General features: G+C 44.5%; 1 protein-coding gene across 1 annotated transcript in view; it reads right to left on the bottom strand.

Moving 5' to 3' along the window:
* The window catches only part of Tet1 (tet methylcytosine dioxygenase 1), an 85745-nt gene extending 69088 nt beyond the window's left edge, over nt 1–16657 (bottom strand). The window contains exon 1 of the mRNA XM_042696453.1: nt 14744–16657. Within this exon, the coding sequence (XP_042552387.1) occupies nt 14744–16657 (1914 nt within the window). The remainder of the gene's footprint in view (nt 1–14743) is intronic.
* Nucleotides 16658–23477: the final 6820 nt, after the last annotated feature.

Raw genomic sequence — 23477 nt, 5'->3', positions numbered from 1 at the left:
CCATGAGCTTTTTTACTCAAGGTTAGCACTCTCCCCTTGAGCCACAGTTCCACTTCCAGCTTTTTTGGAGGTTATTTGAAGATAAGAGATTCATGAACTTTTCTGCCTGAGCTGGCTTTGAACTACAATCCTCAGATCTCAGCCTCCTGAGTTGCTAGGATTACAGAAGTGAGCCAGTGGCACCTGACATCTTTAAAGTCTTTAGAGGTCAGTGTGATTCTCTTGTTTTCTTTTCCTTTTTCTATTAATGTGGTACTGAGGGATTGAACCCAGGGCCTCATGCATGCTAAGCAAGCGCTCTACCACTAAGTCACATTTCTAGTTCCTCTTGTTTTCTTTTACTTATAAGACAAGTTCTTACTCTGTGACTTAGGCTGACCTTAAATCCTACCCTTCCTACCCCAGGATTACAGCTATATGCTACAACTTCCAACAGTCATTCTTTTACTTCTTTTACCTTTTTCCTAGGAAGTAGGGAATATGATTCACATTTCTCTGAAATCTACCAAAAGCAATAGACTATCTCTCCAAGGAAAAGTGTATTAAAATGTTATGTTGAAAGTGGTGCTGTGGCTCATGTGGTAGAGTGCTCACCTCTAGTTGAAGAGCTGAGGGCCAGTGCCCAGCCCCAGAGTTCAAGCCCCATGACCAACCAACCAACCAACAAATAAAAATGTTATGTATATATATGTATATATATATATATATATGTTTGTTTTTTTTTGGTCAGTCGTGGGGGTTGAACTCTGGGCTCAGGCGCTGTCCCTCAGCTCTTCAGCTCAAGGCTAGTGCTTTACCACTTCAGTCACAGCGCCACTTCGGTTAACTGGAGATAAGAGTCTCACGGACTTTTCCTGCCCAGGCTAGCTTTGAACTGCGATCCTCAGCTCTCAGCCTTCTGAGTAACTAGGATTACAGGCATGAGCCACCGGCACCTGGCTTCATAAACTTCTTTGTTGAATGGCAACCTCTTTGTACAACTACCTAAAGATATATCTATATCTAGACATAGATATAGATATAGATATCCAGGCATAGATATAGATTTTTTTTTTTTTTGCCAGTCCTGGGTCTTGAACTCAGGGCCTGGTCTCATCTCTGAGCTTTGTGCTCAAAGGTAGTGCTCTACCACTTGAGCCACAGTACCACATCTGGCTTTTTCAGTTTACATGGTACTGAGGAATCGAACCCAGGGCTTCATGCATGCTAGGCAAGCACTCTACCACTAAGCCACATTCCCAGCCCCTTTAAGATAATTTTAAAAAAATAAACAAATAAGCTAGAAGCCTTGAGGAAAAGAAGCTCAGGGACAGGGCCCAGACTCTGAGTTCAAGACCCAGGACTAGCAAGAAAAATAAAATAAAATAAAATAAATAAATAAACTAGAAAGACAGCCTACCAATTGGGAAAAGATCTTTACCAGCAATACAGACAAAAGGCCTAATATCCAATATATACAAGGAGTTCAAAAAACTAACCCCTCCCAAACCTAATAAGCCAATCACTAAATAGGCAAGAGAGATTTGGACTGGCCAATATTTTGCACTCTGACAACGAAAAATGTTGGCGGGGATGAGGAGAAAAAAGAACCTTACTGCACTGCTGGTGTAATGTAAACTAGTATAACCACTCTGGAAAGCAGTCTGGAGGTTCCTCATAAAACTAAATATAAACCTAGCCGGGCGCTGGTGGCTCACGCCTGTAATCCTAGCTACTCAGGAGGCTGAGATCTGAGGATCGCGGTTCAAAGCCAGCCCGGGCAGGAGAGACCTTGAGACTCCTATCTCCAATAAACCACCAGAAAACCGGAAGTGGCGCTGTAGCTCAAGTGGTAGAGCGCTCGCCTTGAGCCGAAGAGCTGAGGGACAGCGCCCAGGCCCAGAGTTCAAGCCCCACGACCAACAAAAAAAAACAACTAAATATAAACCTTCCCTACAACTCAGCCATACCACTCTGAAGCACCGACCCTGAGCATCATGAACCAGTATATAATAAGGACACCTGCCCATCCATGTTCATTGCTGCACTATTCATAATAGCCAAGATATAGAAACAACCCAGATGTACCACAATTGATGAATGGATCAAAGAATGTGGTATCAATACACATGGAATTTTACACAACCATTACAAATGATAAAATAATGTCATTTGCAGGGAAATGTATGGAACTAGAACAAATCATGTTAAGTGAGATGAGACAAGACCAGAGAGACAAACAGCGTATGTTGTCCTGATATGCAGAAGTTAGGTTTAAAACACAATGGGACATGACAAATTATACAGGATTCTAGACACTCACATACAGAGAGAAAATGAGCATAGTCTTAGGAGAAAATTACCAAGTTGTAATAACCAATGCCTCTTTGTATATATATAAAATAATATACAGGGCTGGGAAGGTGGCTTAGTGGTAGAGTGCTTGCCTTGCATGCATGAGACCCTGGGTTTGATTCCTCAGCAACACATACACAAAAAAGGCTGGAAGTGGCACTGTGGCTAAAGTGGTAGAGCTAGCCTTGAGCTGAACTGCTGAGGGACAGCGCCCAGGCCCAGAGTTCAGGCCCCATAACTGAAAAAATAAAAATAAAATAATATACATACTGAAACAAACTCCAAAGATATGAAAAAAAAAAAGATCTTTTTTTTTTCTTTCTTTTTTTTTTTTTTTGGTAAGAAATCTTGGCAGAGCTTTATTAAGTAAACAAACAAGGAAACAGACAAATGGACAAAAAAGCCAATGGAAGGGCAGGGGCACACTCCAGCGGAGTGTGGGTGCTCTCATAGGGACACAAAGACACAGACACAGATACACACAAGGAGACACAAAGAGAGACACCCAAAGGATCTTTTTCTTAATTTGCTTTTTCATTTTCTGATGACTCTGTATTCTTTACATCATATACGTTGTATACCCGTGCTCATCTGAGGGAAGTTGTGGGAAGGGCACAGAATCAGTGGAAAATGGGTGAAAAAGTACAACAATGGAGTTCATGGGCTGCACTGGACATGGATGAAAGGGAACCACGTAACTCCTGGGAGGAGATGGGCAGGAAATGGGAGAGAATGAGAAAACAGATGATACTCTGCAAAAGGCAGGAAATGTACTTATTACCTGACGTATGTAAAGGTAATCCCACTATATATCACCTCTAAAACAACAATAAAGCAATAAAAGTAAATAAATAAGATAAAAGAAAAGCATTATATTAGTAAGGCTCCAGTGGCTAACATCTGTAATCCTAGCTACTCAAGAGGCTGAGATCTAAGAACCCAGGTTCCAGCCCAGCTGAGGAGGGAAATTGTGATGTTTCTATCCAATTAACCATCAAAAAGCTAGAAGCTTAACTGGGCACCGGTAGCTCACATCTGTAATTCTAGCTACTCATTAGGGTGAGATCTGAGGATCACAGTTCAAAGCCAGCCTGGACAGGAAAGTCTGAGAGACTCTTATCTCCAATTAGCCACCAGAAAACCAGAAGTGGTTCTACAGCTCAAATGGTAGAGCGCTTACCTTGAGCTGAAGAGCTGAGGACAGTGCCCAGGCTTAGAGTTCAAGCCCTATAACCAACAAAAAAAAAACAAAAAACTGGAAGCAGAGCTGTGGCTCAAGTGGTAAGTGCCAACCTTGAGTGAAAAAAGTAAAGGGACAGTGCCCAGGCCTTGAGTTCAAGCACCAATGCAGCACAAATGCATGCATGTGCATGCACACATGTTATGTGCATTCATTCAGCTTTGAGCGGGGGGATTGCTGAAGCTTGTTCAGACTAAGAGTATTTCATGTAGCAAGTCTCCAGTCTCAATCTCCAATACTAAAAACAAACAAAATGTATTGGCGCTTGCTTTTTTAGAATGCCTGGATTGGAACAATCTTTCTGGCTCATCATCTGGAAGTTCTGACTACAAGTGCATGCTGTTGCTTTGGTGCCAGTCCTGAGGCTTAAAGTCAGGGCCTGAGCACTGTCCTGGAGCTTCCTTTTGTTCAAGGCTAGTGCTCTATCACTTGTGCCACAACTCCTCTTTCAGTTTTTTGTTTTTGCTTTTTGTGGTTAATTGAAGATAAAAGTCTCCCGGGCACCAGTGGCTCACACCTGTAATCTTAGCTAGTCAGGAGGCTGCCAGCACAGGCAGGAAAGTCTGTGAGACTCTTATCTCCAATAAACCACTAGAAAACTGGAAGTGGTGCTGTGGCTCAAGTGTAGAGCTGAAGAGCTGAGGGATAGTACCCAAGCTTAGAGTTCAAGCCCCACAACTGAAGGAAAAAAAAAAGTCTCAGGGGCTTTCCTGCCCTGGTTGGCTTCAAACTAAGATCCTCAGATCTCAACCTCCTGAGTAGCTAGGATTACAAGCATGCTAGGTTTTCTGTTTTTATGATTTCTAAGACAGCACGTGATAAGATTAGTGTTGGGATCATTTACACTAGGAACAAGCTCAGGAATTCTTGTAAACCAAAACCATGTGGAAAGTTTAACAGCACTTAAGCACTAATATAATAACAGTCATTTAAAAGTTCTGATTTTCCATGGTTGCTAAAAATACACCAAATACCAAATCTGATCTGGCAAGTGCCCACTCATTAGCTGGGAGAATTACGGAAATGCTGCCGCAATCAACATCTCCGAGGGGGTTTTCAGATACTTAACTATAAAGTTAACAGAACAGAGACTAGAGTCTCATTTGAGGGAAAGAAATGGACCTGGCTGACCAAAAATACCTTTATCATTGTCTTCGGATTTCTAAAATTGGTAGATTTTAAACCCGCCAGGCACCCATGGCACACTTCTATAGTCCTAGCTACTCAGGAGCCTGAGACCTGGAAAATCATGGTCAAGGCTAGCTAGGGCAGAAAAGTCTAAGAAACTTCATCTCCAATTAACAGACAAAAAGCCAAGCCAGAGGCTTGGCTCAAATGGTAGAATACCAGCTGTAATCAAGACAAGGGAGTAAGGTAGAGTACACACAAATGTGCATACACAAATACACACACACATATTCCTTAAGCTTATATAGTTTTGAGGGTAGAAGGAAGTGTTGGGGGATTGAACTCACAGCATGGGCTCTACTACTGAGTTGTTGCCTTGAATTTCTGTTACAGATGTCTAACAATCCTAATATTACTAGTACTTGAAAATGACCCATATAAAATGAACTCCAAAAATGTTGCTTTGAGATACTAAGCTGCTGAAATAGGAAGTATATATGCCAGTGGCTCATGCTTATAAACCTAGCTACTCAGGAGGCTCAAATCTCTGGACTGCAATAAAAAGCCAGACTGGGCAATCCTGAGTAGCTAGGATTACAGGTGTGAGCCACCAACGCCTGGCTGCTACTCTTATCTCCAATTAACCAGTAAAAAGCCAGAAATGGTGCTGTGGCTTAAGCATGGTAGTACACAAGCCTTAAGTGAAAAACTAAATGAGAGTCTAAGGCACTGAGTTTCAGTTTAAACTTCAAATACATATTGTATAAAATGAATGGTTTAAGGCTACTTTTTGTTTCTTATAACAGACATTGGAATGTAAGCAATGGAAAAATCTTGTATAAATCTTATAAAATTTCCAACATTTGTGCAGCCAACATTGGTTGAGCACCTATTGGTTGTACCTGACACTAATAAGTCCTGTCTTGGGTTTTGGAAATAAGTATCTCCTAATCTCTGCTCTCTCTGCAGGAGAATATCATGGCCTCCTTTTACAGAGACTTGGTGACAGGGCTGGGAAGGTGGCTCAGTGGTACAGTGCTTGCCTTGCATGCATGAGGCCCTGGGTTCGATTCCTCAGCACCACATAAGCAAAAAGAATAAAGCCGGAAGTGGCACTGTGGCTCAAGTGGTAGAGTGCTAGCCTTGAGCTGAATAGCTGAGAGACAGAGCCCAGGCCCAGAGTTCAGGCCCCATGACCACCACCACTACCACCACCACCACCAACAACAACAAAAGCTGGATATGTGGCTAAAGTGGTAGAGCGCTAGTCTTGAGCTGAAAAGCTGAGAGACAGTGCTCAGGCCCTCAGTTCAAGCCCCAGGACTGGAGGGGGTGGGGAAAATCAGAGACGTGGTGACAGTGGGACATAATTAAACCAAGAGAAAAAGAAAAAAAAAAAAGCAGATTTCTTTTTTGTGTCCCTCCTAAAAGGCATGAAGAACCAATGATAATTAGCCAGCATATCTGTATACATATCACAGGAATACTTATTTAACATAATTCCCTGAATTGCTTAGGTTAGTTTGATTCATTTGGAAGGGGCACCTTATTTATTTATTTGTTTGTTTGTTTATTTTATGCTTGTCCAGGGGCTTGAACAGGCAAGTGCCTATCATTTGAGCTACAGCTCAAGTGGTTATATGGAAATCAGAGTCTTACAAACTTTCCTGCCAGGGCTAGCTTTAAACCACAATGCTCAGACCTCAGCTTCCTCACTAGCTAGGATTACAGGTATGAGCCACCAACGCCCAGCTGGGGTTCCTTATTTTAGAATGGTAAGAATGTTAAAAAACTTAAGATCCTTCCCTGGAACTTTTGTGCTACTTCCAGCACAGACCCACAGGCTGACCTTTTCTAAAGAATGACTTTTTCGGGGTTGGGAAGGTGGCTCAGTGGTAGAGCGCTTGCCTTGCATGCCTGAGGCCCTGGGTTCGATTCCTCACCACCACATAAGAAAAAAGAAAAAAGCCGGCAGTGGCGCTGTGGCTCAAGTGGTAGAGCGCTAGCCTTGAGCTGAAGAGCTGAGGGACAGCGCCCAGGCCCAGAGTTCAGGCCCCACGACCGGACCCAAAAAAAAAAAAAAATGACTTTGTCAACTAAGAGGCTGACCAGTAAAAAGAGATCTACAATTAAGTTCCACAGAAAATATGCACATACCTCTCTAGTGTATCCACCTTACATAACAGTATAACCTGCATTATGCTAATGCTAGATGAAAGTGTGGGCCACTTTCATACCTTTTTCTTCCAAAGTAAGATGATATACAAGCCTGGAATGATGGTTCATGCTATGTGATCCCAGCAAATTGGAATTTCAGCTCATTGGAATCCAGTTAGTTGGAAGATGGAGGCAGGAGGAAGATCAGGTCAAGGTCAGCTGAGAGAGCATCCTAAGCAAAGTAGTTGAGAGCCTACGTCACCTACAAAATAAAGGGCTGGGAGCATAGTGTACATGATAAGAGGGCTACCTGCAAGGTGGCTAGCAAGTAGGAGGTTTTACATTTCATCTTCAGAAATAAACAAATAACACAAAAGTAGCTACTCAAGAAGCTGTGATCTGAGGATACAGGTTTGAAGCCAACCTAGGCAAGAAATCAGTGAGAAGCTCTTCTCCAATAAACCACCAAAGCTCAAATGGTAGAGTGCTAGTCTTGAGCACCCAGGCCAAGCCATAGGACAAAAATAAATAAACAAGCCAGGCACTGGTGGCTCATGTCTGTAATCCTAGCTAATCAGGAGGCTGAGATCTGAGGATCACAGTTCAAAGCCGGCCCAGGCAGAAAAGTCCTGGTGAGACTCTCTATCTCAATAACTGGAGGTGGTACTGTGACTCAAGTGGTAGAGTGCTAGCCTTGAGCACAAAGGGGCTCAAAAACAGCACGCAGGCCCTGAGTTTAAGTCCCACAACTGACAGACAGACAGACAGACAGATAGATAGGTAGAAGAAATATACACACAGAAGAGTAAGGTAAGAATTGAACTTTAAACTGATACATGCGTATAATCTCAGCAACTGGAAAGTTGAAGCAGGAGGAAAAACATGTCTGGGAAATACAGGAAGACTGGGCTACTTAGTAAGAGGCTTGCTCCCAAAAACAAAAACAAAAAAACAAGTCTTGATAAGATTTCAGAAATTAATGCTCACAAGACAGGATCAGTAAAGATCAGCTTGATTGTTGTGTTGACATATTTGGTGTTAATGCACACATGATCACTGGGCATGAGGTGGTGTTTTCTTAGAGACACTTAACTGTCCCTCTCAAAGTGCAGTAGGCTACTAAAGCTTCAGTCAAGATCCAGAGAGAATCCTTCCAGGCATAGTAAAAGAACTTGCAACATCTGCCTTCAATTGAAGGAGTTGGTAGCAAAAATATGTTCCATATGTCATATATAACATATGCCAAAATGAGATCTGGCTGTTGGAAAACACTGAGAAAAGCAATGGCCAAATGAAGCTACACCCACCCCCAAATCCCCCTATGAAGGGGAACAATGAGTGTGTCAACCACTTCTGAGACATTGCTGAATGATAGTACAAAGTACACAAAGACCCATCTATAAGACAGTGGACAAGCAGTGGTTCAATTTATATCATTTAATACCTCTCGACTTTTAGCTTTACGTATACACTATGTAGTGAGCTCGATTTCTCTAGGTGGAATTCGTATTAGGAAGGTGCTACTGTAATAAACAGCACTTCAGAGTGTTATCTAAGAGGCAGCTATTTACTCTAACCAAACATAAATAAATAATGTTTAATCTGGTACCGGAGGCTCATAATTGTAATCCTAGCTACTCAGAAAGCTGAGATCTGGTTCAAAGTTAGTTAGGGCAAAAAACCCCAAAACAAAACAACCCTTGAGACACCTATCTTCATTTAGCCAGGAAAAAAAAAAAGCTGGATATGGAGCTGTGGCTCAAGTGGTAGAGTACCAGCCTTGAGTGATAAAGCCGAGTGAGAACACCAATACGAAAGAAAAGTAAATATAATCTTTAATATTTGGGGAGCAAAAAACGTTCAACCAGAGTAAAACATAAAAAAAAATGATTTCCCTTTCAGTAGATCAACTTTCACACAGCTCAGTCTACTCATTCAAGTGATATTAATGAAATGCATGACACTGTCTCCAAATCATCTGGCTAGACTCTACCAGCTCCACACTACATTAGAAGCATATTCTACAAACAACTGTCTTTGGCTTTTGTTTGTGCACACCCTAAAAATAACTTGTGAAAGTGTGGCTGAGCCAAACAACCACTCTTTATGTCTGGTAGACACTAGTCTCTCTGTTTTTATCCCTCTACCACTAGCTAAAACAGAGGGTACAGTTCAGTGAATAACAGCCTAGCCAAAAGCAAATTCCTAACGTTATACATTTTGATTGTTTTTTCTGCATTCCTTTTCCTTCCTTCCTTCCTTCCTTTTTTCTATGTAAAAGGGAGAAGACAGGCATCTACCACTTGACCCACACCTGCAGCTCCTTTTGTGTTGGCTGTTTTGGGGAAATAGGGTTTTGTTTTAGACCAAGGCTAGCCTGGACTGTGATCTCCCTATGTATACTTCCATGAATAACGTGGGTGACAGTTAAGCACCACTGTGCACAGTCATTGGCTAAGGTAGAGTCTCAAAACCATTTTGCCTATACTGGCCTCAAACCAGGATGTTCTTAATCTTAGCCTCCAGAATAGCTGGCCTTGAAGTCACAACCTTCCTGCCTCAATCTCCTGAGTACAAGGACTAAATGTGTATGCTTTCACACAGGTCTTGAATCCATGTTAAATTCTTAATTTTGGGCTGGGAATATGGCTTAGTGGTAGAGTGCTTGCCTGGGATGCATGAGGGTTCGATTCCTTGGTACCACATAAAAAGAAGAAACAAAAATTTTAAATAGTCCCTAATTTCGATAATACAAATGAATATCCTTGCTCTTAGGAAATACACTTTCTACTATATGGGGTAAAAGAACGTCATGTTTTTAGAACTTCCTTCCAATTGACTCAGCAAGAGAGAAATGGATAAGTTGAAAAGAAGCAGGATAAAAATGTCACTGTTTGGGCAATTAGGATGAGAGACCAAATTCTCAATATTGATCTTTCCAACTTTTCTATAAATCTGAAATATTAAGCCAGGCACAGGTGGCTCATAATTGTAACCCTAGCCACTCCGGAGGCTGAAATCTGTGGATTGTGATTCAAAGCCAGCCTGGACAGGAAAATATATTTATCTCCAATAAAGACCAAAAAGCCAGAAGTGAAGTGGTAGAGCTAGCCTTGAGTAAAAGAAACTCAATGACAGAGCCCAGGGCCTGAGTTCAAATCCCAGGACTAACATTAAAAAAAAAAACCAAAAAGGGAAGGTGGCTCAGTGGTAGAGCGCTTGCCTTGCAAGCCTGAGGCGGCCCTGGGTTCGATTCCTCAGCACCACATAAGCAAAAAAGAAAAAAGCCGGAAAGTGGCGCTGTGGCTCAAGTGGTAGAGTGCTAGCCTTGAGCTGAAGAGCTGAGGGACAGCGCCCAGGCCCAGAGTTCAGGCCCCACAACCGGACCCAAAAAAAAAAACAAAAAAAACCCAAAAAACCTGAAATGTATTATACCTGTTAGGAATAGTATTTTGGATAATGATGTCTGTTTGCAATTACATCATAGATTGCAACTGTGCTAGAGATATTGCTTCTATGCATCCTTGATGTTTTGTTTTCAAGCCATTTAGTAACTGGCCATATTTGTTCTACATGGGTGAAGTGACATGAGTGAAGGAAAACTATTTGTTGTGGTGTGTGTAACAGATTTTTTTTTGGTCAGTTGTGGGACTTGAACTCTGGGCCTGGGCACTGTCCCTCAGGTCTTCAGCTCAAGGCTAACACTCTACCACTTGAACCACAGCGCCACTTCCAGCTTTTTCTGAATAGTTCGTTGGAGGTAAGAGCCTCATGGACTTTCCTGCCCAGGCTGGCTCTGAACCACGATCCTAAGATTTCGGCCTCCTAAGTAGCTAGGATTACAGGTGTGAGCCACTGGTGCCTGGCTCAGAAATATTTTTTTGAATGTGTGCAGGAACTGGGGCTTGAACTCAGGGCCTTGCGCTCTTGCTTAGCTTTTTCACTCAAGATTCTATCACTTGAGCCACAGCTCTACTTTCGACTTTTTGGTGGGTCTTTGAAAGTCTCATGAACTTTCCTGTCTGGGCTGGTTTGGAACCACAATCCTCAGATCTCAGCCTTTCCAGAGTAGCTAGGATTAAATGTTCAAGACCGGATTGGTTAAAAGGATGAGCTCTTGTTTTCCAAGGTTCAAATAGGAAACTAGAATTTTTAGACCAAAATTTAAATCAAGAGAGAGCTAGAAAAGAATGATTGAGGGTTGAACGTGTGATTCAGGTGGCACAGTACCTTCCTAGCAAACTCGAGACTCTAAATTCAAACCCCTGTACCACCTTAAAAAAAAAAAAAAAAAAAAAAACAAGGCCGGGCGCTGGTGGCTCACGCCTATAATCCTAGCTACTCAGGAGGCTGAGATCTGAGGATCGCGGTTCAAAGCCAGCCTGGGCAGGAGAGACCGTGAGACTCCTATCTCCAATAAACCACCAGAAAACCAGAAGTGGCGCTGTAGCTCAAGTGGTAGAGCGCTTGCTTTGAGCTGAAGAGCTGAGGGACAGCGCCCAGGCCCAGAGTTCAAACCCCATGAGCAACCAAAAAAACAACAACAACAAAAACACTAAAAGTATCTCAGAATTGAATAATATCCAAATATTTAATATCAACTCATTTTACAATACCTGCATTCACAGTAGGCAAAAAACTTTGAGAGTTCTAAAAAGTCTTAAAACACCATACTTGACAGGTGCTTTAAAAGTCTGGTAAACAGCCAGGTGCCAGTGTATCACACCTGTAATCCTAGCTATTCAGGAGGCTGAGATCTGAGGATTGTGGTTTAAAGCCACTCTAGGTAGAAAAATCCTTGAGGCTCTTATCTCCAATTAACCATCAGAAAACCGGAAATGGCGCTGTGGCTCAAATGGTAGAGCACTTGCCTTGAGCTGAAGAGCTCAGGGATAGTGCCAAGGCCCAGAGTTCAAGTCCCACAACCAAAAAAAAAAAAAAAAAGTGTGGTAAGCAGCACTTTTGAGTTTTAACTGAAGTTCATAAATTTTAAGTAAATTTAAGATTAAAAGATATTTCAACAATCTTAGGTTCACAAACTACAATAATAAGCAGTGTTTATATCACATTGAGTTTGCAAGTTATTTTCACTTAGCCCTCCAAAGCCCCACTACTTGTGTGCTAAAAGTTGGGTAACATTATTGTTATGCCTCCAAGGCAAAGTTTCAAGGTTAGGGATGCAGATATATTTATTTTTTCAAAAAGAGTTACCCTAGAGGCAGTGGCTCATTCACACCTGTAATCCTAGCTACTTAGGAGACTGAATTCTGAGGATTGAGATTCAAAGCCAGCCTGGGCAGGAAAGCCATGAGACTTATCTTCAACTAACCAGCAAAAAAAGCTGGAAGTGAAGCTGTGGCTCGAGTGGTAGAGTGCTAGTCTTGAGCAAAAAAGCTCAGGGACAGTGCCCAATCCCTAAGTTCAAGACATACAACTAGTAGAAAGAAAAGAAAGGCCCAGCGCCAGTGGTTCACGCCTAATTTCTAACTACTCGGGAGCCTGAGATCTGAAGATCTCGGTTCAAAGCCAGGGAGGGCAGGAAAGGCTGTGAGACTCTTATCTCCAATTAACCACCAGAAAACCAAAGTGGCACTGTGGCTCAAGTGGTAGAGTGCTAGACTTGAACTGAAGACATGAGGGACAGCACCCAGGCCCAAAGTTCAAGCCCCACAACCGACCAAAAAGAAAAAAAAAAAAAAAGGAAAGGAAGGTTTTTCCAGGTTTCAAGGCAGTTAGTGAATGTTTCACTATTAAATTTTAAGTCTATAACTTTAAAAAAAAAAAAAAAAAAGCAACTGGCCAGAATGAGGACGAATAGAAACCTTTGCAAAATAACACTGCATCAAATTTGCCTACATTTCTGTGAGAACCTGTGGAACAGGAAGTCCCGCCCCATGCTGACACCACCACCACCATGCACGCCAGGCTGTTGGGGGTGGGGGCGGGGAGTCAAAGGGCAGTGTGTGGATGGGCCACCAGCTTTAGGAAGGAGGGGGTTCTGGGAAGGAGTGAGAGGTGAGAAGCCTTAAGAGACACGCAGGAACAGGCCTGAGGGGACCGCAGAGCCAGCAGAGAGGCCTGGGGGTGGGAGGACGCCACGGGCTGGTTGGCCTGGGAGGAGGCCCGGGCAGGAACAGAGGCCCTGGGAGACCAGACTTGCATGGAGGTCTGGCAGGGTGGGACCCGGGCAGGCTGAGCAGAGAAGCCCGACTAGGGCTGAGAGGCTGGTAGAGAAGCCTGCGGAGAAGTGGAAAAGCCTCTGAGAGGCCCGCAAAGAGAGAGAGGCCTGCATAGAGTTGGAGAGGACCGTGGGAAGGAGGAAAAAGGGAAAAAAAAAAAAAAAACACTTGCCCCTTTGGAGGTTGCACTACTCCAAGTTCTGAGGTAACCCAGGACAGGGTTGCAGACCACCTAATAAAACTCCTTTGTTGGGGCTGGGAAGGTGGCTCAGTGGTAGAGCGCTTGCCTTGCATGCATCAGGCCCTGGGTTCGATTCCTCAGCACCACATAAGCAAAAAGAAAAAAGCCGGAAGTGGCGCTGTGGCTCAAGTGGTAGAGCGCTAGCCTTGAGCTGAAGAGCTGAGGGACAGCGCCCAGGCCCAGAGTTCAGGCCCCACGACCCGGGGAAAAAAAAAAACTCCTTTGTCACTTTTAAGCGTGCTCTGTGGATTTTCTCGCTCTTGGATTATTACATTTCCATTATATCCTATCATGAAAAAAACTATATTCTACTGGTCTGCAGCAGTAGTTGGAGTTCTCTACAAGACATCCTTTAGGTTGGTAAACAACATTTTACTAAAGATAAAGGGTACAAGATTAAATTGTTAGCCAGGTGCTATAGCTCTTGCCTATAATACTAGTTACTCAGAAGGCTGAGATCTGAGTATTAAGGGTTTTTTGTTTTTTTTTTGTCGGTCGTGGGGCTTGAACTCTGGGCCTGGGCGCTGGTTGTGGGGCTTGAACTCTGGGCCTGGGCGCTGTCCCTCAGCTCTTCAGCTCAAAGCAAGCGCTCTACCACTTGAGCTACAGCGCCACTTCCGGTTTTCTGGTGGTTTATTGGAGATAGGAGTCTCACGGTCTCTCCTGTCCGGGCTGGCTTTGAATCGCGATCCTCAGATCTCAGCCTCCTGAGTAGCTAGGATTACAGGCGTGAGCCACCAGTGCCCAGCTTTTTGTTTGTTTTTTTTGGGGGGTCCAGTCCCTCAGCTCTTCGGCTCAAGGCTAGCGCTCTACCACTTGAGCCACAGCACCACTTCCGGCTTTTTTCTTTTTGCTTATGTGGTGCTGAGGAATCGAACCCAGGGCCTTGAGCATGCAAGGCAAGCACTCTACCACTGAGCCACCTTCCCAGCCCATTATTTTCTAACCTAGATCATCCATCCAGACAACCATCTTACCTGCAATAAAAAACATTATTTTTTTTTTATGTTTAGCCAGTCCTGGGGCTAGAACTCTAGGCCTGGGGGGCTGTCCCTGAGCTTTTGTTCAAGGCTAACACTCTACCACCTAAGCCACAGCACCACTTATAGTTTTTTTGTGATTTATTGGAGATAAGAGTCTTACAGACTTTCCTGCCTGAACTGGCTTGGAACTACAATCCTTAGATCTCAGCCTCCTGAGTAGCTAGGATTACAAACATGAGTCACCAGCACCCAGCCCTGAGAAACTCGTATCTCCAACTAACCAGCAAAAAACTGGAGTGGAGGTATAGCTCAAGTGGTAGAACACCAGCCCTGAACAAAAAAGCCAAGTGAAAATGTAAGTCCATAGTTCAAGCCAGCACCAAAAACACATACATGCATATATATACAAAGAACAAATTTTCTCTACACAGATCATTATGTCAAGCATTACATTCCCCTGGCTCCTTAACTACTCACTTACCTCCAAAGGTATATGGGCAGAAGGTTTCTTCTTCAGCACCTCACATTTCCTCTTCTTACAGATCTGATGGCTGTTCTTTCTGTTCATGCAGTAAGTACATTCCCCACAGTTGGTCTTCTGCTGGCAGGGCCCACAGACTCCACATGGCTTTCGTTTCTTCTTCTCCGACATTGGTGGCAACGTTGTACAGGAAGAAGATGAGGTATTGACAAGGGATGTTGGCATAGACATGCCTGTGGTGTGGACATCAGCTAAGCTATTCACGTTGGCCTGAGAAGTACTTTTTTCCAATATGCTCAGACCAGTCTGAGAGAATTGGCTAATATCCACGGGTGAATGGTAAAATCCACTTTCAGGGGTGAAGGTGAACCCCTGAGTGTTAGCTGGAAGAAGGCTTACAGAAACCTGCTTCTCATTTTCTACATTGCTTGCAGCTATGACTGGAGGTATAGAACTTGGCTCTGAGTTTGATGATGATTGAGGAGTATGTCCCGAGTCCAAAGACAAAATCGGCATAGCACCCTGGACATCAAGTCCATATAAGACAGTGCCCTGGGACTCGGACCAGTTTGAGGGAGCATTGTAGGTAGCAATGGTGTTTATAGGAATAGGAAGGAAGGTAGGCAGGGCTGGGGCAGCACTCATACTCATATCAAGAGGCTCTTGTTGGTTTAGCATAGTACCAAAGATCTCTCCTTGGACTGAAATAGCACCAGGAATCTCTGGTGGGCCTGGAACCAAACCCAGGGCCTCACCATGTACTTGGTTAGCACCAGGAAATACCCATTGTGGCAGAGAACTAAAGGTCTGTCCTAGGACAGGGGTGGAATCTGGAACTTCCTGTTGATCTGGGGTAGCTTTGAAGACCTCTTGAGGATCTGGTTTAGCACCAGTGGTTTCTGGCTCTGAGCCTGCCAAGAGGAATTTTATTAGAGCAGCGGGATACATAGACCCATCAAAAGATAAGCAGTTTCTAAGGTCCATTCCAGGTGTAATCCTATTAAAATTGGAGATGAGGGGATGAACAGATGCACTTTTCATGGGATCCAGATAAGAATCAGACAGCTTAAGAGATTCTACTCGTGTACCCAAGTCTTCTACCTGAATATTAGGGGTTCTCTGATGGGTCGGTTCAGGAGTCGTTCTTTGGGGCAAAGGAGCACACACAGTCTCCTGAGCAAATGTTCCAGGGTGATGGCTGACATCACTTGGTGTCTGTTCGGAGAAGAGTCTGTCACCATCGTGATTTCCTTCCAAAGATTCAGAAAGGATCTCTGCTGCAGGCCTACTATTCATGGGAAGATTGATTTGGGAATCTTCTACTCTTTGAGACCAAGACTGGGTTGCTTCTTGGCTTTCTTGGCTCTTGCCTTTAATTAGACATTCATTTTGGATACCAATTAGATTTTCTACAGCAGAGACCATTAGGGGATCTTGGTTTGGGACTGGACCATTTTCTGAGTGCATTACTTCCATGTCATTGAGTACCTTATAGTCACACTCAAGCTGCTTTTCTGAAGTCTTTGAAGGTGGGACTTTCTTAGGTTTGCTAATAACCACCGGAGGTTGGGAGAGTCGCCTGCTAAGAGAGGTACTTCGGAGAGCCATTGTAAACCCATTGCAAGTTAAGGACTCTGGGTTCTGAAAAAGAACCTCAGTCCTCTCAGAATTCATGCGAGCTGCCCCAGATCTGGTCAGAAGGCTTCTGACTGGCACAAGTGGTTTGAGTTCTGTCTTTTTCTTAACATCTCGATCTTGAATTAATTGCTTTAATTTTCCAGGGTTCACAGTCTTCACTGAGGCTACATTCTTGTTTGCTGGCTTGGATGTCTTCTTCCCTTGGTTGTTTTTCTTCTTGTTTAGATCTTCCTTCCTGACTAATCTGGAAGGCCTTGCATGGCGGGATCGAGACATAGCTACAGAGCAGGAAGAAATAAAAGGGCACAAGAAACAGAGTCATTGGTCCTTTGGAAAGTCTTACTTCTGAGGAGAATCTGGATGTATGGCCAAGCTCATTTATATAAGTTGTTGATCTGAAATAATAAAGAAAAGAAAAATACCGAAAGTGAATATTTTTCTTATGTACTCTTTAATATGAAATACAATATTGGGGCTGGGAATGTGGCATAGTGGTAGAATGCTTATCTAGCATGCATGAAGCCCTGGGTCCCATTCCTCAGTACCACATAAACAAAAGAAGCCAGATATGGTGCTGTGGCACAAGTGGTAGAGTTCAAGCTCCACGACTGGCCAAAAATAATCAGGAAATGACAATATTTACTGCAAAAGAAAAATATAACAGACATAATAACAATACTAGAGAATACTTTTTTTTTTTCCAGCATTGAGGACCGAACCCAGGGCCTTGTGCGCGCCAGGCGGGCACCCTTCAGCTGGGCTAAACCCCCAGCCCCTAGAGAATACTTTAAACCTTGGTCTCATTACACTGCTCCTTTAGTTAGTATGGCACCTAGTGAAATTGATAAAAGTTCTTCTAATAAAATAAGCACGAGAGCATTTCTCTACATTCGAAACTACACTTACAAGGCCCTGGTTGCTCATGCTTATAAATCCTAGCTACTGGGCTGGGAAGGTGGCTCAGTGGTAGAGCGCTTGCCTTGCATGCATGAGGCCCTGGGTTCGATTCCTCAGCACCACATAAGCAAAAAGAAAAAAGCCGGAAGTGGCGCTGTGGCTCAAGTGGTAGAGCGCTAGCCTTGAGCTGAAGAGCTGAGGGACAGCGCCCAGGCCCAGAGTTCAGGCCCCACAACTGGACCCAAAAAAAAAAAAAATCCTAGCTACTCAGGAGACAGATGTGAGGATCACAGTTTGAAGCCAGCCTGGGCAGAAAATCTCACATTACCTAACAAAAACCCAAAAAGGGATCACTAGCCTTAGAGTAAAAAAGCTAGGGGACAGAGCCCAGGCCCTGAGTTCAAGCCCCAGTCCTGGAATGAACACACACACACACACACACACACACACACACACACACACACACACACACACAAAATATTATTGATGCTATTAACTGCATGATAGTAACTGCATGATAATAACACCTTGATAAATCTGTACTAAATACAAATACTAGCGAATATCTAACTTGAATTCTTGTCATCTAAACTTACTGCTTTTCCTTTTTTCTAAAAAAATTCACAATAAAAAAATGCTTGGCTTATATAACTCACACTTTGGCTGTGAAGAACTGTAGGATATTTTCTCCAAAAAACACTGCTGTTGTAGAAAACAAAAAGCATTCCAATAACAATCTCTAAGAGATGACATATTGTGAAGAATGATTTCTTATTGTGAAAAAAAAACCCATTCCAATCCCTAGAAATTTAACAATGTAAATACTTTTTTTAATCCCTTGTACCAAGATTACACTGGAGTTTAAAATTAGGAACATATAAACTAGATATTTCAACCAGCCATAAAAATTAAAATTCGTGTATACAGGCAAGCATTCTATATGCTTAATCTCTTTCTCTCTTTCTTTCTTTTTTCTTTCTTTTTTTTTTTGCCAGTCCTGGACCTTGAACTCAGGGCCTGGGTGCTGTCCCTGAGCTTCTTTTGCTCCAGGCTAGCACTCTACCACTTGAGCCACAGAGCCACTTTTGGCTTTTTCTTTTTTTGTCAGTCATGGGGCTTGAACTCTGGGCTTCTATGCTGTCCCTCAGCTCTTCAGCTCAAGGTGAACGCTCTACCACCTGAGCTACAGCACTACTTCTGGTTTTTTCTGGTGGCTTATTGGAGATGAGTCTCACAGTCTTTCCTGCCTGGGCTGGCTTTGAACCATGATCCTCAGATCTCAGCCTCCTGAGTAGCTAGGATTACAGGCGTGAGCCACCAGCTTACTTTTGGCTTTTTCTGCGTACGTGGTAATGGAATTGAACCCAAAGTTTCATGCATGCAAGGCAAGCACTCTACCACCAGGCCACATTCTCAGCCCCTGTGTTCAATCTCTTTTATCAAGATTGCCTTGATAGGGCTGGGATTGTGGCTTAGTGGTAGAATGCTTGCCTAGCATTCATGAAGCCCAGGGTTCAATTCCTCAGTACCACATAAGCAGAAAAGGCTGGAAGTGGGCGCTGTGGCTCAAGTCGTAGAGCTCTATCCTTGAGCTGAAGAGCTTAGGAACAGCTCCCAGGCCCAGAGTTCAGGTTCCAGGACTGACCCCGCTCAGCAAAAGAAACTCAGGGACAGTGCCCAGGCCCTGAGTTCAGGCCCCAGGACTAGAAAAAAAAGAAAGAAAAGAAAGAAAGAAGAAAAAGATTGCATTGATAAAAATAATTATTTGAGGAGCTGCTTGAGAGTGCTTGCCTTGCATGCATGAGGCCCTGGGTTCAATTCCTCAGCACCAGATAAAAAGAAAAAGCCAGAAGTGCTGCTATGGCTCAAGTCATAGAGTGCTAGCCTTGAGCTGAAGAGCTAAGGGACAGCGCCCAGGCCCAGACTTCAGGCCCCACACCAACCCCGACCCCCCAAAATTATTATTTTTTGAAGCTACACTAGATATTGAAATCAGCCATGAAAATTAAACTTCATACATTATAGACAGGTAATCTGTATGTAATAGAGAGTGGCACGGGATCTGTTTTAGAAAGTAATTTATAAATTGATCTCTGAATATTCTATGTATTTTTTTATATTTTTAATTGGAGTGCATTAGAGATTCAGACTTATAATTAAACTAATGGATACCACTCAAATCTTATCACAAAAAATAAAAGTAAAAAGTAACTAGAAAAGGGGCTGGGAAGGTGGCTTAGTGGTAGAGTGCTTGCCTCGCATGCATGAGGCCCTGGGTTCAATTCCTCAGCACCACATAAACAAAAAAAGCCAGAAGTGGGCGCTGTAGCTCAAGTGGTAGATCACTATCCTTGAGCTGAAGAGCTGAGGGACAGCTCCCAGGCACAGAGTTCAAGACCAAGTAACTAGAAAAGTATTGGTGTTCTATCACTTGAGCCAGCCACAGCTTTAGTTCCAGCTTTTTGGTAGTTAACTAGAGATAAGAAGTCAGGCAATGGTGACTCATACCTGTAATGCCTGTAATAATAGCTACTCAGGCTGGGCGGAACTGGCTCATGCCTGTAATCCTAGCAACTCAGGAGGCTGAGATTTGAGGAACACCATTCAAAGCAAGCCAGAGTAGAAAGTCCATGAGACTCTTATCTCCAACTAACCACCAGAAAACTGGAAGCGGCAAAGTGGCTCAAAAGGTAAGAGCTGAAGAGCTTGGGGACAGCATCCAGGCCCATAGTTCAAGCCCCATGACTGACAATTTTTTTTAAAAAATCATATATTTAGACAAGCCCTAGTGGCTCATGCCTGTAATCCTAGCTTCTCAGGAGGCTGAGACTTGGGTGTAAGGTCTGCTCCTGGATGGCTAGCAGACTCCACCCTCCCCGCAGCAAAGTCTCCACCCAGTACCTTCATTACCTAGGCAACTGGGACTCCTGGAAGAGGTCACATCTGCATCCGCTGAGGTCACATCTGAATTTGATGTGGCCACACCTTTCTCCGCCCTACCCTAGATAAGGCCTAGCGCAGGCCCAGGCTCTCTCTCTGTTCTATTCTAGCTCTCTCTCTGCTCTTTTCTAGCTCTTTTCTCTCTCTTTCCTTTCTTTCCTCTTTCTTTTGCCAGCCGCATGGAGTGCCAACCTTGCCTGGTCCCAGCAGGTCTACTGAATAAACCTACCCCTTACCTGAATACCACGTGTGTGCTGGAGCTGTTCTTACTCGGCTACCTCTTTTTAAAAACCTAACACTGGGGATCAGGGTTCAAAGCCAGCTGGGGCAGGAAAGTCCATGAGACTCTTATCTCCAATAAACCACCAGAAAAGCGGAAGTGGTGCTGTGGCTCACGTTGCAGAGCGCTACCAGCCAGCCTTGAGCTGAAGAGCTGAGAGCCTTGAGCTGAAGAGCTGAGGGACAGCGCCCAGACCCAGAGTTCAAGCCCCAGGACCAAAAAAAATAAAAAATAAAAACCATATATTTGCGTGTACCTATATACATATACTATATCCATATGTATGATTTTATTAAATGATGAAAGTCTTTCCCTAGGAAATTTTTTAAAAAATAGAGCATATGGGTGCCAAGTGGTCATGTCTATAACCCTAGCTATTTACGAGGCTGAGATCTAAGGATTGCAGTTCAAAACCAGTCTGGGCAGAAAGAGTCCATGAGACTCTTATCTCCAATTAACTACCAAAAGAAAAAAAAAGCCAAAAGTGGAGTTGTGGCTCAAGTGTTAAAGCACTAGCCTTGAGCAAAAAAGCTCAGCGACACACACACACACACACACACACACACACACACAACCAGAACAATTATTAAATTCCACCTTGCCCATCAAATGAAAGGCTGACTTCCCAAACTGTAGTAGTCCGGAAGTGGCGCTGTGGCTCCAGTGGTAGAGTGATTGCCTTGAGTTAAAGAGCTGAGGGGCAGTGCCCAGGCTCAAAGTTCAAGCCCCACGACTGACAAAAAAAGAAAAAAAAAAAAAAGGAAAAAAAATTCTGCCAAACTGCAGTAGTCTGAAAACTACAATAGTGACATGGATGTATCACAAAAACCTCTCCATCTCCATCTCTCCTTTTTCTGGATCTCCCACACTGGGAGGCAGGAAGTGGCTAAATAGCAGTAACCACCCAGCCCGCATGTCAATTTAAAATTACATAGCAATCCTCCCCACTGCCAGGGGTGGCCGAAAAAGCAGCATTTGCATACCTAGTGTAGTTGCAAAAAAGGGGGCGGGTCTCGCGGGCCCTCCTCGCCGCGGCCACGGAACCACAGAGCCCTCACACTTGACCCGACAACAGCACACTGAAGACATCTTTCTCAAAAAGGCACCTCCTGGCTCAGTTTCCTCCAGCAACTAAGTTGTGCGGAGAAAGGAAAGGGTGATCAGCGCCTCTCGCTGCGGTTCCTAGGTAGCTCTCGACCACAGGAAGTGGGAGAGCCCTAGGCACACGGCAGGGCTCTGCAGAGAAACGCGGAATGCCAGCAGATTTAGTCAAAGGCCCCTTCCATATGCAAAACAGCCCCGCAGAGCAAGGGGGGGGGGGGGCGGGTAGCAATCAGGGCCAGAGGAAAGGAAGAGAAAAGTAGGTGGAGATAGATTGGCTCTTCCAAAGACACAGGAATAAAACAAGAAAAGAGAGTGGAAAAGCCAAATGACTTGTGTAAGGACAAGATAAACTGGATCCAAAGGCTGAGGAGGAAAGACCATGGAGGGAAAGGAAGATGCGTACAGCGGGGGGGGGGGGGGGGGGGGGGAGGGAAGAGGAGGAGGGGGGAGGGGAAAGGTCAAGCCTGATAAGGAGGATTGGAGAAGGAAGAGAGAAACAAAGCACACGGAACTGGAGCTGCGCAAAGGCAAACTTCTGACCCTTCCCCTTCAGAGAGGGGGACAGCCGGGACCGCCAGGGTTAACTCATGCTCATGGTAGGCGGTGAAAGGCGGCAGACCCGAAGTGGTGAATCTGCAGAGAAAAAGGGACGCTATCCATTTTCCGTACACGTTGATTCGGAAGTTTCCATTGTAACTTAAAGTCGGAGAGGTTGACAATCTCATTTAAAAGCTCTTCATTGGAAAAGTGTAGGATTTGGGTTTTACTCTGTGTGATCCATACCCATACAATCAGAAAACACGCATACACACGCAAACCCAGGAAACACCAAAAAAAAAAAAAAATAGAAATCATGTAATCTCCCGTTTGAGATTCCTGGAAATAAAGACTGATCTCCAAACATCGCCTTGCCTACTTCTCTGCATCTACCTCGCCTCTCCCGCGGAATCGTCGACGTAAACTCCTTACATGCTCTAACTCACCCTGGTTCTGACTGGCTGAGATGTGCCTCTCCCGGATCGTTTTCGGAGGCCTAATTTTACTTGGTTTATTAGGGAGGGGAGGGTGGGATACGAGACCCCGAGCCTGCAGCTCGCTAGCGCCCCCCCTCTTCCCCGCCGGTGTGGAGCGCGCAGCTCCCACCGCCGACCCGAGGCTGCGGGCGAAGGGTTTCAATAGCTCCAGGATCTCCAAGCACATTCCAAACATTAATTCACTAATGGATCATTCTAAGGAGGTTACTAGGAGGGAGCGCAGGCAATGGCTGAGAGTGGAATTAGGGAGGAGCGGTACTTAAATGGCCGAAGCTAGAAGGAAGCAGAATGGGCTGGGGGCCCGGAGGCGGGGGGAGGAGGATTAATCCCATTTGACCAACTCAGAAATGCCGAAGGTGGGTGCTGGTTTTCTGGAGCCGGCCAAGTTCCTTCCTAACCACTACTGGTTTAAAAAGAAAAGAAAAGAAATCTACCCTTGGCGCGGTGTTCTTGGAGAAGAGAAATAGGAGGAGGTGGGGAACCAGGGAGGAAGGGAAAGTTTTAAATTAAAATTTAAATGAAGATTACAAACAGCAACATCAATAAACAGGGATCTCACCAGCCTTTCACTAGAATTGGCAGAGGCCCGGCAGGCTCCCCAGCTCCGGGGCTGGGACCGGCCGCTCACGTGCCGCACGGCCTGTCCAAGGCACCCGGCGCGGCGCACCCCGGGGCCCGCTCGCCGGATCCCGCCCAAGTGCGGGCCAGACGCGCCACCGCGCCCGCGCGGGCAGCCACCGAGTCGCCCTCCCTCAAGTCTGGAAATACTATTTTGACAGAACACAGCTTCCGTCCCCTATTGCCTTCTTCCCCAGGCCATAAAACAACTTCAGATCCACTC

Source organism: Dipodomys spectabilis, unplaced genomic scaffold (assembly GCF_019054845.1).
Source record: "Dipodomys spectabilis isolate Male_0828 unplaced genomic scaffold, ASM1905484v1 ptg000207l, whole genome shotgun sequence".
Classification (NCBI taxonomy): domain Eukaryota; kingdom Metazoa; phylum Chordata; class Mammalia; order Rodentia; family Heteromyidae; genus Dipodomys; species Dipodomys spectabilis.
Note: the sequence above shows the minus strand (reverse complement) of the source record. Positions and strands in the feature narration are given on the sequence as shown.